This window comes from Astyanax mexicanus, chromosome 2 (genome assembly GCF_023375975.1).
Source record: "Astyanax mexicanus isolate ESR-SI-001 chromosome 2, AstMex3_surface, whole genome shotgun sequence".
NCBI lineage: Eukaryota > Metazoa > Chordata > Actinopteri > Characiformes > Acestrorhamphidae > Astyanax > Astyanax mexicanus.
Genome location: NC_064409.1, coordinates 36,848,595 through 36,864,499, shown reverse-complemented (window position 1 = coordinate 36,864,499; position 15,905 = coordinate 36,848,595). Strand labels below are relative to the sequence as shown.

The window sequence follows — 15,905 nt, the reverse complement described above, 5'->3', positions numbered from 1 at the left end:
TTACTAAGTTAACCTTGTAATGTAAATGCAAATGTCAAAAGTTTCTCTAAAAGCCTTGATGTTCATGTGTCCACGGTAAGACAGATGGTCTACAAATGGAGAAAGTTCAGCACTGTTGCTACTCTCTCTAGGCGTGGTCGTCCTGTAAAGATGACTGCAAGAGCACAGCGCAGGATGATCAATGAGGTGAGGAAGAATCCTAGAGTGTCAGCTGAAGACTTACAGAAATGTTTTAATAAGGAAAACATTAAACAAGAATGAAGTTCATGGAAGGACACCATGGAGGAAGCCACTGCAGTTCAAAAAACATTGCTGCACGTTTGAAGTTTGCAAAAAAGAGCACCTGGATGTTCCACAGCACTACTGGCTAAATGGAACACACAAAGGAACACACAATGCTACGTGTGGAGAAAAAAGTCACAGCACACCATCATCAAAACCTCATCCCAACTGTGAAATATGGTGGAGGGGGCATCATGATTTGGGGCTGCTTTGCTGCCTCAGGGCCTGGACGGATTGCCGTCATCAACGGAAAAATGGAAATTCCAAGACATTTTACCAAGACATTTTGCAGGAAAACTCAAGACCATCTGTCCTCCAACTGAAGCTCAATAGAGGATAGATGATGCAACAGGACAACAACCCAAAACATAAAAGTAAATCAACCATCGAACGGCTTTAACAGAAGAAAATACGCTTTCTGGAGAGTCCTGATCTCAACCTAATTGAGATGATGTGACCTCATGACCTCAAGAGAGCGATTCACACCAGATATTCCAATAATATTGCTGAACTAAAACAGTTTTGTGAAGAGTAATGATCCAAAATTCCACCTGTCTGTTGTGCAGTTCTGATTTGGTTATTGATGCCAAAGGACGGTCAACCAGTTATTAAATCCAAAGATTCACATACTTTTTTCTTTCCCCTCTGTGAATGTTAACATGTTGTGTTCAATAAAAGCATGCAATTATACAATTGTTTGTGTGGTATTAGTTTATGCAGACTGTGTCTGTCTATTGTTGTGACTCGGATGAAGATCAGAACTCATTCAATGGCCAATTTATGCAGAAATCCAAGTAATCACAAAGGGATCACATAAGGCGCAAGGCGTGAAAATAGACAGTTGAGAGGGTGTAAGGTAGCAATGAGCATCGTGACGCACCTTGCACAGGGTGTAGAGTAGGGCCAATAGAGTGCTGGTTAAAGTAAGCATAAAATTGTAATCATACCAGTAAGAGCACAGTCTTCAGCTGAGCCAGTAGAATAGTTGGCAGGGCTGATCGGGGGGCTGGCAGGGGGGCTTGTGCTGAAGCTGGCATAGCCCAGAGATGAGCTGACCTCCGAGGGCTCTCCACTGTGGTTCTGCACGGGTCGCTGCACGTCCTGAGACGAGGACAGAGATGTCCTCTGCTTGGGCTGAAAGAGAGAAGAGCATGTCAGTGTCTTAACTGGGTTAAACATCATAGGGTTGGTTTACCGGTCAGGGATTAAGTCTAGTTGAAGACTACAGGGGTTGGACAATGAAACTGAAACACCTGGTTTTAGACCACAATAGTTTTTTGTCCCGACAGACAGGAGAGTTGAGGTGCACATTGAATTCTGCCGTGATTTGGGCAGCCGTGGTTTTATGTTTTTTGGATACAATCCAGGTTAGCACCCAAACAACCCTTTCAGATAGCTTCCTCCTTTGTCCACAGTTAATCCTGTTGGATGTGGTTTGTTCTTCTAGGTGGTATGCTAACATTACCCTGGATACCCTGGCTCTTGATACATCACAAGACTTGCTGTCTTGGTCACAGATGCGCCAGCAAGACGTGCACCAACAATTTGTCCTCTTTTGAACTCTGGTATGTCACCCATAATGTTGTGTGCATTGCAATATTTTGAGCAAAACTGTGCTCTTACCCTGCTAATTGAACCTTCAAACTCTGCTCTTACTGGTGCAATGTGCAATTAATGAAGATTGACCACCAGGCTGGTCCAATTTAGCCATGAAACCTCCAGTCACAGTAGTCCAGTGTTTGGTAAACTGCCTCAAAAAGTTTAAATCCTAAGTGTCATGTTTTACAGGGTTAACCTGCAGTTCTGATTGCTCCTCAGACTCTGTGCTCCAGAGCTGTGTTTTTTATAAGTAAGACATTGCTGTTTTGAATCCCAGGTGCTGCGACCTTGCCCTCAATTTTGTCTTTGTGTTATTGAGCGAGGCTCTTAATCCTCAGTAGTACAGTGTGGAGCTGTATTATCAGTAATTCACTGTCCCAGTGGGTCAAGGCTCTCACTGAATGAAGGAAGAGAGCGACAGTATGAATCCTGGGCTTATAGTGAATATGAGCGACATGTGGGCTGATGCTAAGATTAAACAGACGTGATTGTCACGTCTGTTTAATCTTGTGTATGACCTTGCCTTTGTTTTCTCGACGCCGATTTTTGCCTTTGCCTCTGATATTGGATTGCTTGTGTATTACCTGGACTGTGTTTTCACTACTGCCTCTTGGATTACCTCTGACATTGGATATCTCGTGTATGAACTCTGGACTGTCTCTCGTTTATGGTATGGTTTTGTCTTCATTGCTCTGGTTGTTGGTGATTTTTCTGTATCGACTACGTCTTACATCTGTTTATTTTATAATGAACACATTTTTATCAGTATCTGCACGTGTCTGCATTCTGTGCTCACCATGACAGGGATGCATTTAGATTAGATCTAACCAGTGCAGAGTCACAGAGTACAGAGATAAATGTAGCGGCTGCATTGTGACATGAAATGTACACCAATCCCTCCAGGCCCTCTAGTGGCTTTGCTGTGGACAGAATGTAAATCAGTGTAACATGGTAGAATGTTTATTAGATAAATAATGATGTAGAATCCGTGCTTTTTCTGTGCTCAACATGTTTTTAACTACTGTTTAAAAGAGGCTTTCGCTCTTGTTGGATACACTGTGTTTATTTCAGTGTGAGAGTGTATTACTGTATTACTGTGTGTGTCCAAAATTGTTGCTTATTGTTAAAGGAAGCCTAGGTAATATATAGTATAGTAAATATGTTTATTACAGTATGTAATATTATTTACTTGTCAATAATTTTAGTAGTAAAAGTTACATACTCTAAAAATCATATACACACAGCCAAATTTCAAAATCCAAAAGATGTTACATAGCAACTGTAAAAAAAACTATATGAAAAAAAAAACCTAGTCAAAATATATGTAAATTGAGACATATACACTGCAAAAAAAAAACTAAATCTTAGCAAGTGAAATGACTTTTCGTTTAAATAAGCATTGTAAGTGTAAGATTGTGTTGTCTTACTTCAGGTCATCTGAACTTAAAATGTTTACAAAAAGTATTTAATTAAAAAAAAGAAATCAGTAATTTGGGCTTAATATAAGCAAATACTGAAAAAAAAAAACAATGGCAAAACTAGACAAAATATATGTAAACTGAAACATGTATGCTTATATTAAGCAAAAAAAAAAAAAAAACTGCCAGTGGGGTAATAGGTTATTTAAATCAAGCTACATTAAATTCTGATAAAATAAGAATTATTTATTTATTGATTTTTGCTCATTTTGAATTAGAATTACAGAAAGTATAATATACTAAGAAAGATTTATTGCCTTAAAATTAGAAACATTTTGTTGCCAAGATTTAGTTTTTCACAGTGCAGCTGGACAGTTCCAAGTAGGAAATCATATTTTTTTGTAGGTTTCAATATAAAACACCAGTAAAGGATTCTTAATACATTTGTATTAAAATCCAATGTCTTTATCTAACCCTGGCACATCATATCATCTTTTAATCTCTTACCATACTGAGAGGACAGCACCACTATCCAATAACTCAATAAGATTATTACAAAAGAATAAGTAATTTAGTTTAACAGGTCTAAAAACTAGACTGTGAGCAGGCTATGCTATGTTATTTGAATAATGTGAGCTGGCACTATGATCTAAACCAGCCAATAAAAAAAAAATCAGTCTATATTTTGCTCCATAATAGCATGTTTCACTATGAGACAACTAACAAATAACAACTAAATAAAAAAAATACTCAATAAATGCATTTTATGGCGCATGTAACAAATGAATAAAGGGGTGGAATGGTCAGGATATTGTATTTTTCCCATGCACTGCTAAATTTGGAAAAAGTGTGTAATGCACACTCCCTATCACACTGCGAAAAAAACAAATAAAAAAAAAAACATAAGCATTAAAACAGCTAAATGACTTTTTAATGTGTTTTGCAACTGAACTCTTCAATTGTTTAGGGCTGTTTTGAGGTTTACAAATATGTAAATATGTGTAACAATAAACACGTAAGGCAAATCAGCAGATATCTACATCATTACAGCATCCCAGCTAAACTGCTTACCTGCTGTGAGTGGAGTCTTTAAATGTATCTAACTGTGCTCAGGTGGAAATGCTAAGGGAACCATTACTCTACATGATCAGCACCATTAGGAGCCTGCAGGGTATTGTGTGTGTTTGTGAGTGTAGTGTAGTGTGTGTAGGAGGCTGGATGGGTGTGTGAGCGTTCTCATGCATGTCTGTAATTGGTAAGTATTTGATAAGGGAGCCGCCTCTGTGCTCCTTAAGATAATGCATTTAATTAGCTTGCCAGGATTACCTTTCCTATTGAGTAAACACATAGAGGAGTTGCAGCACAGAGATTTCTCATGCACACCAAAACACACACACACGCACAGGTGAATACACACACAGGAAGCAGAGGTAATGCTAGAAAAGCTTGATATCATGGTACAGCAAGCCCATTTCTCCAGGACAATAGCAGACTAGTGAGGCCTCGCTGCTCTGTAGCACTGAGTCACAGCGGCTTGCCGTGTCTGAAAAACATGATGCGCCGCTGCTCACACAGACAGACAGACGAGAAATAACACACACTGCAGCGCAGCCATGAAAAAGCCTGTTAGTGGGAGTTTGGGTGGATGTGGCACAGAGTAAAAAGAGAGAGAGAGGGAGAGAGAGAGACAGAGAGAAAGGGAGAGAGAGCAGTTGTGTAACCACAGGAAGTTTTACATAAGCATCATCTTCACTTCCTGTCGTATCACAGGTGCCCAAGATGTCACATGAATTAATTGGTAACGCTTTCAATTACAGTACCCTAAATTCTAGGTATTAACCAGGTAATTATGAGCTCCAAACTCCAAACTGAAGTACTAAGTAATTATTTTGGTTAACAAGATAAGGTAAGTACCATGACAGTCTTGCTTAATTACACTGAAATTTCTCACAGGTTCCAGGTATAACAAAGGTACGTGGGAGGTACAAACTCCAAAGTACTAGGTAATTACTTTCGTGAACAGGATGGTATGAACAAGGACAGTTCAATTTATCTACACTGACATACCTCACAGGTTGTAGATATTAACCAGTTAAGATACAAACTCCAGTAACATGATGATAAGTACCAACACAGTCTCCTTTAACAGAAAATAACCCTTTGTAGAATTAACTGTTGTAAGTACTGTGTACAACACTGTGTAAATAACAGAACTTTAATAATAACAGAAGTTGAACAGTCCTTGTTCTTACCAAATAAATCTTTAGTCCCCTAAAAAATGACAAAACATTTATAGAAGATGGTCAAACATGCCAGAGGTTATTTAAGGAGATTCTAGACTAGAGTTATCACACTCTAATACATGTTTTGCATTAATATCTGAAATATGTTGCTCTCTAATAATAAAATAACAACAATTTAACAATAAGAACACTAATATCATTGAGATGTTTGACTATGTGTTGATGAAAAAACATTATTTCTTCATTTTTTTAATTATAAATCTTTTATTAATACAGTCTGGCTTTGGGGACTTTCATTATGGAGCCTAAAATGTCGATTTAAGCATAATGTCTAATGGCTAACTGACAATGTTAACAATGTTGACTGTTTTCCGAGCTGAATCAATGGTTAATTTTCTTTTTTTTATCATTTGATTTTATTTTATTTTCCCAACTTCCAATTTACACGGCCAAATACCCAACCCACTCATTAGCACTCCCCCCCAACACCAGGAGGGTGAAGACTAGTACATGCCTCCTCCAACACATGTGAAGTCAGCCACCGCCTCTTTTTAAACTGCTGCTGATGCAGCATTGCCAAGTAGCATCACAGTGCGCTCGAAGGAAAGCACAGCGACTCGGTTCCGATACATCAGCTCACGGACGCCTTGTGCTGATCAACATCACCCTTTGGAATGATGTGGGGAGAGAGCGCCATCTACCCACCCAGAAAGTGCAAGGCCAATTGTGCTCTCTCAGGGCTCTGGTAACAGATGGCAAGCTACATGAACAGGATTCAAACCGGCAATCTCTTGATCATAGTGGCAGCGCTTAGCCCACTGGACCACTCAAAGCCCTTTAATCGTTCATTTTTGATAAAAGATGGATGGCACTGTGCTGGTTAGATTAGTGTATAATGTCTGTGCATTGCCGTGGTCATCAGTTATGAATCATTTTATTTGCTTCCATTAAAATGAATGTGTTAATTTGACATGCCTGCACATTTTTACACAGTTGGCAATCCTGCTTGTAATGCCCATGGTGTATTTTACCTCCCACAGTCCAATAGCTGAGAAGCAACGTGAGGCAATCACACAGCTTTTCCAGTCTGACCTGGTGTCAAGGGGGAAACGTCTGGTGTAACACACAGATATGAGTTTTTGCAAAACTGTCTACAAGCACAGACTGAAATAAAAATAAAAAGGAGTGACTGGTTCAGCAGATTTTGGATAAAAATTGTGTCTTTGTCTGGATGCTGTTCAAATTCTTACCAGTAGCAGAATAGACATGCATTGATCCTGACTCAGCTCATCCATTTAATCCAAGGCAGTTATCTCAGATCATTAACCAAGCTGTTTTCACAAAAAATTCTAATGATGGTCTTAGTTTTCTAATGCTGTATTGTCATGAACCCACGAGTGCTGTTTAATGTGTCTCAGAGACAGGCAGACAGTAAATAGCTCTGCAGTGAAAGTGAGGCTGTTATCTGACCCTGTAAAACTGGAACACTCTATGGTCCTCTCTACAGTTACCATATATCTGCCCTGAGGTTTTCACAGGTCGCTAAATCTCAAGTTTCTGGGGAGCCACTCTGAGACGAGCACCTGAGTTTCTGCTTTCTGGACTTATATCTTACATTTTTGAGTTTATGTTTTATTTTTAGCCTCTGTGTGTTTAAATGTGATTTGTGACTCCAGTCTTTGTCGAAATCTTTGTTGAATGTTTGTCGAATGTTGAGTCTTTATAAAGTCTCTAGGATGCCATCATCAGGAAGCAAGCCCTTACAGAGTCTTAAAGCTTTGAGGTGCACTTATGAGTTGTGCCTTGAGTCTCTGGGGTTCAAGTCTGAGCCAAGTCTCAAGTTTCTTATGCCAGGTTCACACTACATGGCTTTAGCCCAGCTTTTCAGTCACCGACAGTTTTTTATTGATCGACGACAAGAACTCTGCTCAAAGGCAAATCAGGGATCTCTCAGTGCTCGCACACTTGCGTAGTGTGAACTACAGAAAGACGCTCGCTGAGCCGTCCCCGACTGAACATCGCCAACCAGTCGCAGATGTTATTTGGCATGCTAGATATCTGACCCAGTCAGGAACTGGGAGTCAGGAGCAGGAGCTACATACTGCCAATGGGATCACAAAAAAGAGAGTACCACAATTCTACTTTCTGTCCCCCTGTTAGGTCATGAAATGATTGTTAAACTGTAGAGGGAGCCTGCGAGTGAAAGGGGTGAATGAAGATAAAAGCTAAAAACTTAAACTCTCTGGCATGGCATCACTAGTTCTCAAGTCTCTAGGTTTTAGGGCTTTTCTTGAGTCTCTAGGGTGAAAATCTTGGCCATGCCTCAAGTCTCTAGATTGCAGGTCTCCATTTAGTCTGGAGTCTCTAGGGCAGGGGTCCTCAAACTACGGCCCGCGGGCCGCATACGGCCCCCTGCGCTCATTTGACCGGCCCCTTTAGCTCCAACAGCAGTACCTGCTCCCTGGCCCCTCACGCAAGCAGCATTAGCTATACGGGGGAAAAAAACAGTAAAAAAAAAATGACAATTGGCCATCGAGTGTCTCCGTAGACAGATGAAAAAAAACAGAAGGCTATTTCCCACGGTAATCAGACAACATACTACCACTCGCTCTGTGCTGTTCGCATGAGCTCTGAGACTCACATCTGACGGAATGTCGAGGAAAAGAAAATCGACTCTGAGTGCAGGGTATTTAATCAACAGTGGACCTCTGACTACCTTTTTGTGCAATGTAAAGAAAAGGCTGTTTGTCTCATATGCCAGGAGTCAGTCGCCGTGTTTAAGGAATACAACCTGCGCCGCCATTATGAATCGCGCCATAAAGACAAGTTCGGCTGTCTGACGGGGCAGGTGAGGACAGACAAAATAGCAAAACTGAAACATGTGTTGGAGACTCAGCAAAATTCTTTTATAAAGCAAAAACACCTAAATATATCATCAGTTCGAGCTAGCGTTCAAGTGGCCAAGCTAATAGCTAGCAGTGGAAAGCCGTTCACCGACGGAGAGTTTGTAAAACAGTGCCTGGTGGCGGTTGTCAAGGAGATGTGCCCAGAAAAGGCGGACCTGTTCAGCGCGGTGAGTCTATCCGCACCCACAGTTACACGGAGAGTAGAAGAAATGGGCGACAATTTGCACCTTCAACTGCAAACTCAGACAAAAAGACTTTGCTCCTTTTCACTGGCTCTTGACAAAAGCAACGTATGCGTGACACGGCGCAACTGTTGATTTTCATCCGCGGAACTAATGATAAGTTCGAAGTCACAGAGGAGCTTGCTGGACTACAAAGCATCAAGGGAACGACAACAGGAGAGGACATCTACAGGAAAGTTCACCAAACGGTGGCGGATTTAGATCTGGACTGGGCTAAATTAGTGAGTGTTACCACGGATGGTGCGCTTTGAAGTAAAACTGGGTCTCCTCCTTAAACATGTGAAGGAGAAAAATTTCTGCCATTTTCCCACTACACAGAGTAACAAACATGGAACCTGACATTGACAGTCTTGTCAGCCAGAAGCAGGCTCACAGTTCACATTAACTTATGGAAAAGCACTGTATGAGGTAGGATAATGGAAATTATTACTTAATAAATCATTAAAATGTCTGCATTGTGAATTACACATATAGCATATATTATGCAACCAGTATCACATGATAAATAGTTTTTAATGTTTATTGTTAGTCCGGCCCCCCAGAAGACTGAAGAACAGTGAGCTGGCCCTTTAGTTTAAAAGTTTGAGGACCCCTGCTCTAGGGTATGAACCTTGGTTGAGCCTCAAGTGTCTAGATTGCAGATCTGCACCAAGTCTTAAGTCTCTGGGGTGCAAATCTTGGTTGAGCCTCTGGGGTGTAAGTCTTTGATGACTCTCTTGGGTCTTTGTCAAGTCTTGAGTCTTTGTGGTGCTAGTCTTCAGGTGTAAAGTCTTCAGTCTCTTGTTAAGCAAATGTGTCTTGTTAAGCGAATCTTGATTGAGTCTCAAGTCTGTAGGTTGCAGGTCTCTGTTAAGTCTTCATTGTCTTGGTTGCGAGTTTTTGTTAAGGCTGACATGGTCTGTGATTTAGGTCTGCAAAGAGTCTTAAGTCTCTGGTCTGCAAAGTGTCTTAAGTCTCTGGGGTGCAGGTCTTTGTCAAATCAAAGTTTCTAAGGTACGATTCTTTTAAGTCTGAAGTCTGAGGGCTGCAGGTCTGCACAGAGACTCATGTCTCTGGGGTGCAGGTCTGCTCCAAGTCTCTAAGGTACAGGACTTAATTAAGTTTCTGAAGCATTAGTCAGTTTATTGAGGAGAATTTCTTTAGATCAAAAACAAGATGCATTCTGTCAGGTACTTGAGCAACGACAAATTAAGTTCCTCAACACTACTGTTTCAGTAAACAGCTGGCATGACAAGCCAGCTAACAGTGGCATCTGTTTGAAGGGCTGCTTGTGTCAGCATATATTCTACTTTATTAACCTGCAGTTATCATGAACTGTGTACAATGATTTATTTCTCCTATAATGATGTCCCCTAATTTTACACAGAGCACAGAATTGATTCATTTTTGGTATCAAAAAATGAAAGTTATCTCAGAAGGAAAGAGCTTTATGTGGTCTTTAATGAACCTGCAGTTCTTCAAGTTCTTCTCAGATTTTACTAAATTGAAAGCTTCTGGAATATAATCCAGAGGAAGACAGGTGATCACAAGCTATCAATCCATTTTTGCACCAGGAGTGGCATACAGCTATCCAAAAGCAGTGTGTAAGACTGATGGAGGAGAACATGCATGAAAACTGTGATTAAAAACCAGGGTTATTATTCCTGACTTTATGAATATGAACTGGTTTTCTGTGCATTGTTTGAGGTCTGAAAGCTCTGCATCTTTTATTATTATTTTAGCCACTTCTCATTTTCTGCAAATAAATGCTCTAAATGACTTCTTTTATATTTTTATTAGGAATTTTGGAGACAGAGAAATGTTGTCCATAGTTTAAAGAATAAAACAACAATGTTCATTTTACTAAAACATAAACCTATAAATAGCAAAATCAGACAAACTGATTCAGAAACTGGAGTGGTCTCTTATTTTTTTCCAGAGCTGTAAAGATGAACACACAGAAATGAGAGCTATTAAATTGATTTAATAAGGAATGTATGCCAATATGCAAATGTAAATAACACATTGTAGATGACAGTCAGAAAATGTAGCAAAAAACCTGCTAATTAGAATAACTGAGGTAAATACATAAATATGTTTTTGAATGGCTTCCTGCAGATGTCAAACTACAAAGCTGTCACAGTCTGAGACAGCTAAGGATTAGCTTTTTGGAATACGAACACTAACACACCTCACACACACATATTTTATACTTACCTTGCTCATCTCTACACTGCACACCAGCTGTTTAATTGTTTTATATTTCTATGCTTTGGCTGTATATATAGAGTGGTGCTTGAAAGTGTGTCACCATTCAGAATCCTCTATATCTCTGCATAAATATGACCTAAAACATCATCAGATATTTACACAAGTCCTAAAAGTAGATAAAGAGAAACCAGTTAGATAAATTAACAAAATGTTTTTTTTTTCTAACAACAGTTAAAGAAGAAAAAAGTTATATTTTTGTGCTTATGGTCATTGTCTTGCTGCATGACCCACCTTCTCTTGAGATTCATTTTATGTACAAAGGCCCTTACATTTTCCTCTAGAATCCTCTGATATAATTCAGAATTTATTGTTTCATCAATGAAGGCCAGCCATTGTGGCCCAGATGCAGCAAAACAGGCCCAAACCTTGATACTACCACCACCATGTTTCACAGACAGGATAAGGGTCTTATGTTGGAACACAGTGTTTTCCTGTGTTTGGCTTCCTTTACTTAATATAAATGTGGGTCTCTGGTCTTTTAACACGGGTAATTTTAGCAAAATGAACTGGTCACGATCATTGCCACTCACTGTGCTGTCCACTGTGGGTAGTAATGCCCTCTATAACATACTCCTGATACAATGTCCTGATTGACCCCGGTGTTGCACCCCCAAGACACAGGAACTCGCTCTCTCTCTAGTTTTGGATTATTCTCACCTGTTCTCATCTGCTCATTGTTTGCTCTATTAAGGTACGCTGCAGCTGAACATTGGTGCAATGTATTGTTTGTGTCATTACGACATTTCAAAGCGTTTTTTTTTTCTGCATTTTGCTTGTTCTGGCTTTCTGACCCTTTTCTGTATTTTTTGACCTCGATTTTTGTATTTTTGGATTTGCCCTGTTCTGTATCGTTTTCCTGTGTTTATCTCTCTTTTTTGGATAAATAAACCTGCCGCATTCATCCCACACTCAATATTAGTCATTGCTCACAAAAAAAGTGAGGGTTCCCAATTTTCCTTTGATGAGACATTTTGTGATCATGATTTAATACTGCTATCCCACGATCCTTGGCATATCAGTGTATTATTGCTATACCTATTTTTATCTTTAATGTAGTTTTTTGGACATTTTTGCTTTAATCTTTATACTTTAGATTTTTTTTTTTTACTTTTATTGCTCTATTGTACTGTTTCATGTGACCAGGCAGATAACAAAGCATTTCATTGTTAGATGTACTGTGTATGAGCATGTATGTGAGAAACATTGTTTTGATTTTTGTATGATCTTATTTTATTTTGATTTGATTTGTGAATAGGGTCGGTCAATGTGTGTCCTGTGTCCCAGTCTGCACACTGCCAAGTACCTAAGACATTCTCAGTTTGAGCTTCAGAGGAGAGCAAGCGGAGGTTTTGATTAGTGTGTGTGTGTGTGTGTGTGTGTGTGTGTGTGTGTTTGTATGTGTTCACTGTCTCACAGTTCTGCCACGGTAAGCAACTTACAGCATCTCTCATTAAGTTTTCAAACACACCTCTCAAATTTAAGCTGCTAATGATTCTCTCTCTCTCTCTCTCTCTCTCTATCCCTCTTCCTCTTCTCTTTGTCTTTCTCTTTTCACCCTTGCATACAGTACACACACACTCACACTGCCTCACTGTGAAGGCTGTGTTACCCCTAATGAGGCTGTTACGCCTTGCTTTGGCTGGATTAATAAACACAATACGCCTGTTCATCCAAATCACATGGCTACTGTCACACACACACACACATACAGGGTCCTTGCTCCATTTTAAAAGTCATATTTAATGCTTTTAAGACCTTTTTAAGACCTCAATAATAAAAAAATTAGCCTCAAAAAGTAGTCATAACTTCTTAAGTAGAAAATAATTGATTGTATTAAAAATTAAAACTTAATGTTTCCCATTTGTTATCAATTTTCTTTTTAATTTTGTTCTAATGTTAGCTAGCTCTCCACTAACCCTAGTTTTCTCCCCAGTAATGTAGCTAACTCGCCGCTAACGTTAGTATGTTATCTAGCTTGCTGCTAATGTTAACTCTTCTGACCTTAGTTCTCTCCCGGTAATGTTAGCTAGCTCTCTGCTAATGTTAGCTAGCTCTACGCTAACCTTAGTTCTCTCCCCAGTAACGTAAGTTAGCTCTCCGTTAATGTTATCTAGCTCTACGCTAACCTTATTTCTCTCTACAGTAATGTTAGCTAGCTGGCCACTGATATTAACTCTGTTAAACTTAGTTCTCTCCCCGTTAATGTTAGCTATCTCTCTGCTAATGTTAGCTAGCTCTACGCTAATCTTAGTTCTCTCCCCAGTAACATTAGTTAGCTCTCCGCTAATGTTATCTAGCTCTACGCTAACCTTATTTCTCTCCCCAGTAATGTTAGCTAGCTGGCCACTGATATTAACTCTGTTAAACTTAGTTCTCTCCCCGTTAATGTTAGCTAGCTCTCCGCTAATGTTAGCTGGCTCTACGCTAATCTTAGTTCTCTCCCCAGTAACATTAGTTAGCTCTCTGCTAATGTTATCTAGCTCTATGCTAACCTTATTTCTCTCCCCAGTAATGTTAGCTAGCTGGCCACTGATGTTAACTCTGTTAAACTTAGTTCTCTCCCCGTTAATGTTAGCTAGCTCTCTGCTAACGTTAGCTAGCTCTACGCTAACCTTAATTCTCTCCTCAGTAACATTAGTTAGCTCTCTGCTAATGTTATCTAGCTCTATGCTAACCTTATTTCTCTCCCCAGTAATGTTAGCTAGCTGGCCACTGATGTTAACTCTGTTAACCTTAGTTCTCTCCCCGTTAATGTTAGCTAGCTCTCCGCTAATGTTAGCTAGCTCTACGCTAACCTTAATTATCTCCCCAGTAATGTTAGTTAGCTCTCCGCTAATGTTATCTAGCTCTGCGCTAACCTTATTTCTCTCCCCGTTAATGTTAGCTAGCTCTCCGCTAATGTTAGCTAGCTCTGTGCTAACCTTAATTCTCTCCCCAGTAACGTTAGTTAGCTCTCCGTTAATGTTATCTAGCTCTGTGCTAACCTTTTTTTCTCTCCCCAGTAACGTTAGCTAGCTCTCTGCTAATGTTAGATAGCTTTACGCTAACCTTAGTTCTTTCCCCAGTAACGTTAGTTAGCTCTCTGCTAATGTTAGCTAGCTCTACGCTAACCTTGATTCTCTCCCCAGTAATGTTAGTTAGCTCTCCGCTAATGTTATCTAGCTCTGCGCTAACCTTATTTCTCTCCCCAGTAATGTTAGTTAGCTCTCCGCTAATGTTATCTAGCTCTACGCTAACTTTAGTTATCTCCCCAGTAATGTTAGTTAGCTCTCCGCTAATGTTATCTAGCTCTACGCTAACTTTAGTTATCTCCCCAGTAACGTTAGTTAGCTCTCCGCTAATGTTATCTAGCTCTACGCTAACCTTTTTTCTCTCCCCAGTAACGTTAGCTTGCTGGCCACTGATGTTAACTCTGTTAACCTTAGTTCTCTCATCGTTAATGTTAGCTAGCTCTCTGCTAAATGTTAGCTAGCTCTACTCTAACTTTAGTTATCTCCCCAGTAATGTTAGCTAGCTTGCCGCTAATGTTAGCTAGCTCTATGCTAACCTTAGTTCTCTTCCCAGTCACGTTAGCTAGCTCACCGCTAATGTTAGCTAGCACTCTGCTAATCTTAGTTCTCTCCCCAGTACCTCACCGCTAATGTTAGTATGTGCTTATCCACTGTCATTAACACACCATCTAAACATTTAATACCTACAGAAAATTTAAGACAATTTAACATTTTAAGACTTTTTTTTATCCTGACATCCTGTTTCCCTATTTGAAGACATCTTGTCTGATTTTGCAATGATTTACCTCAGAGATTGTGTGTGTGTGTGTGTGTGTGTGTGTGCACGCTCATTAGGTAAACCCGTTTTCACCGTGCGAGCGCAGAGTGAAGAATTCCCTGCTAATTTATGAATTGTAATTATGATAATTATGCTGTGAGCACAGGGACAGCAGGGCGATGAATGCCATTGGCACGGCTATTAGGTCTCCCGACGGGACATCCAGCACACAAAAGAGCCCTATACTGCAGATGCTAATGCAGAACGTCTACAGCCTCGGAAATAAAAAAAAAAAGAAAAACAACAGAGCTTTATGATTTACAATTATGGCGTTCCTTTCAATGCATCTTTTATGTTGGGAATTTGAGCCTCGTTTTGTAGAATGAATTACACATTAGCACGCTCCCGCTCTCGGCTCGCTACGTCTGCGTTGAGGGATTTCTGCGGGCCACAGGCCTCGTTCTAAGTCACTCCGTCAGTTCATTAGAGTGCATTAGCTTTTATTTTAGCTGATTTACCACAGCTGTTACAGAACTCTCACACACACCTATATACACACACAAGCGGAGCCTTCATAAACTCCAGGAATGGCTCCTGCTCCTGCAGAGATGCTTTCAGAGAATTAGGGAGGTGGAACAAAAGAAGCTCAGTTTGTGTTCAGCTGACTTATATTAGTCTCTACGCTCATACTCACTAAACTGCAAAACTAGGTCCTACATGCCGAATATATGACAACAATTATACACTGTGTTACAGTCCACAAAATGTGATTGGCTATGAGTCATTGGCTATGATTGTCAATATATTTTATTAGGAAGATTCTAATAGAGTGACTGCTTTGAGATGTGGTGAATTATCATGCTGGAAGTAGCGAAGATAGAAGATGAAGAAGAAGATGGCCATAAATGATGCACATGCCTTTTTATTTTAGATTATAGATTGTCTGTCTGTGCCTGACCCAACTTTTCAGTCTAAATAAATAAAAATGTTTAGTGGCGAAGTTTTACTTACTTACTTTTTCTGTGGGCACTTTTGAGTCATTTACTGATATTATTTGGTTTGAAACATCATATAAATATGTTTGAAGCACTAAAGGTAAATAATATTGTTTGGGGAAGGAGATCTCACTTTTTTAGGTGTTTTTCTAAATGGGTTTCTTGTAGATGCTTTTATCGCACTGGGATGTTGTCACTATTT

General features: G+C 39.7%; 1 protein-coding gene across 8 annotated transcripts in view; it reads right to left on the bottom strand.

The window, feature by feature from the left end:
• Positions 1-15,905, bottom strand: part of anks1b (ankyrin repeat and sterile alpha motif domain containing 1B) — a 441,679-nt gene that overhangs the window by 190,523 nt on the left and 235,251 nt on the right. For all 8 annotated transcript variants that reach the window (XM_049474291.1, XM_049474289.1, XM_049474290.1 and 5 more), the window contains one exon: positions 1,230-1,416. In XM_049474291.1, the coding sequence (XP_049330248.1) occupies positions 1,230-1,416 (187 nt within the window). The remainder of the gene's footprint in view (positions 1-1,229; positions 1,417-15,905) is intronic.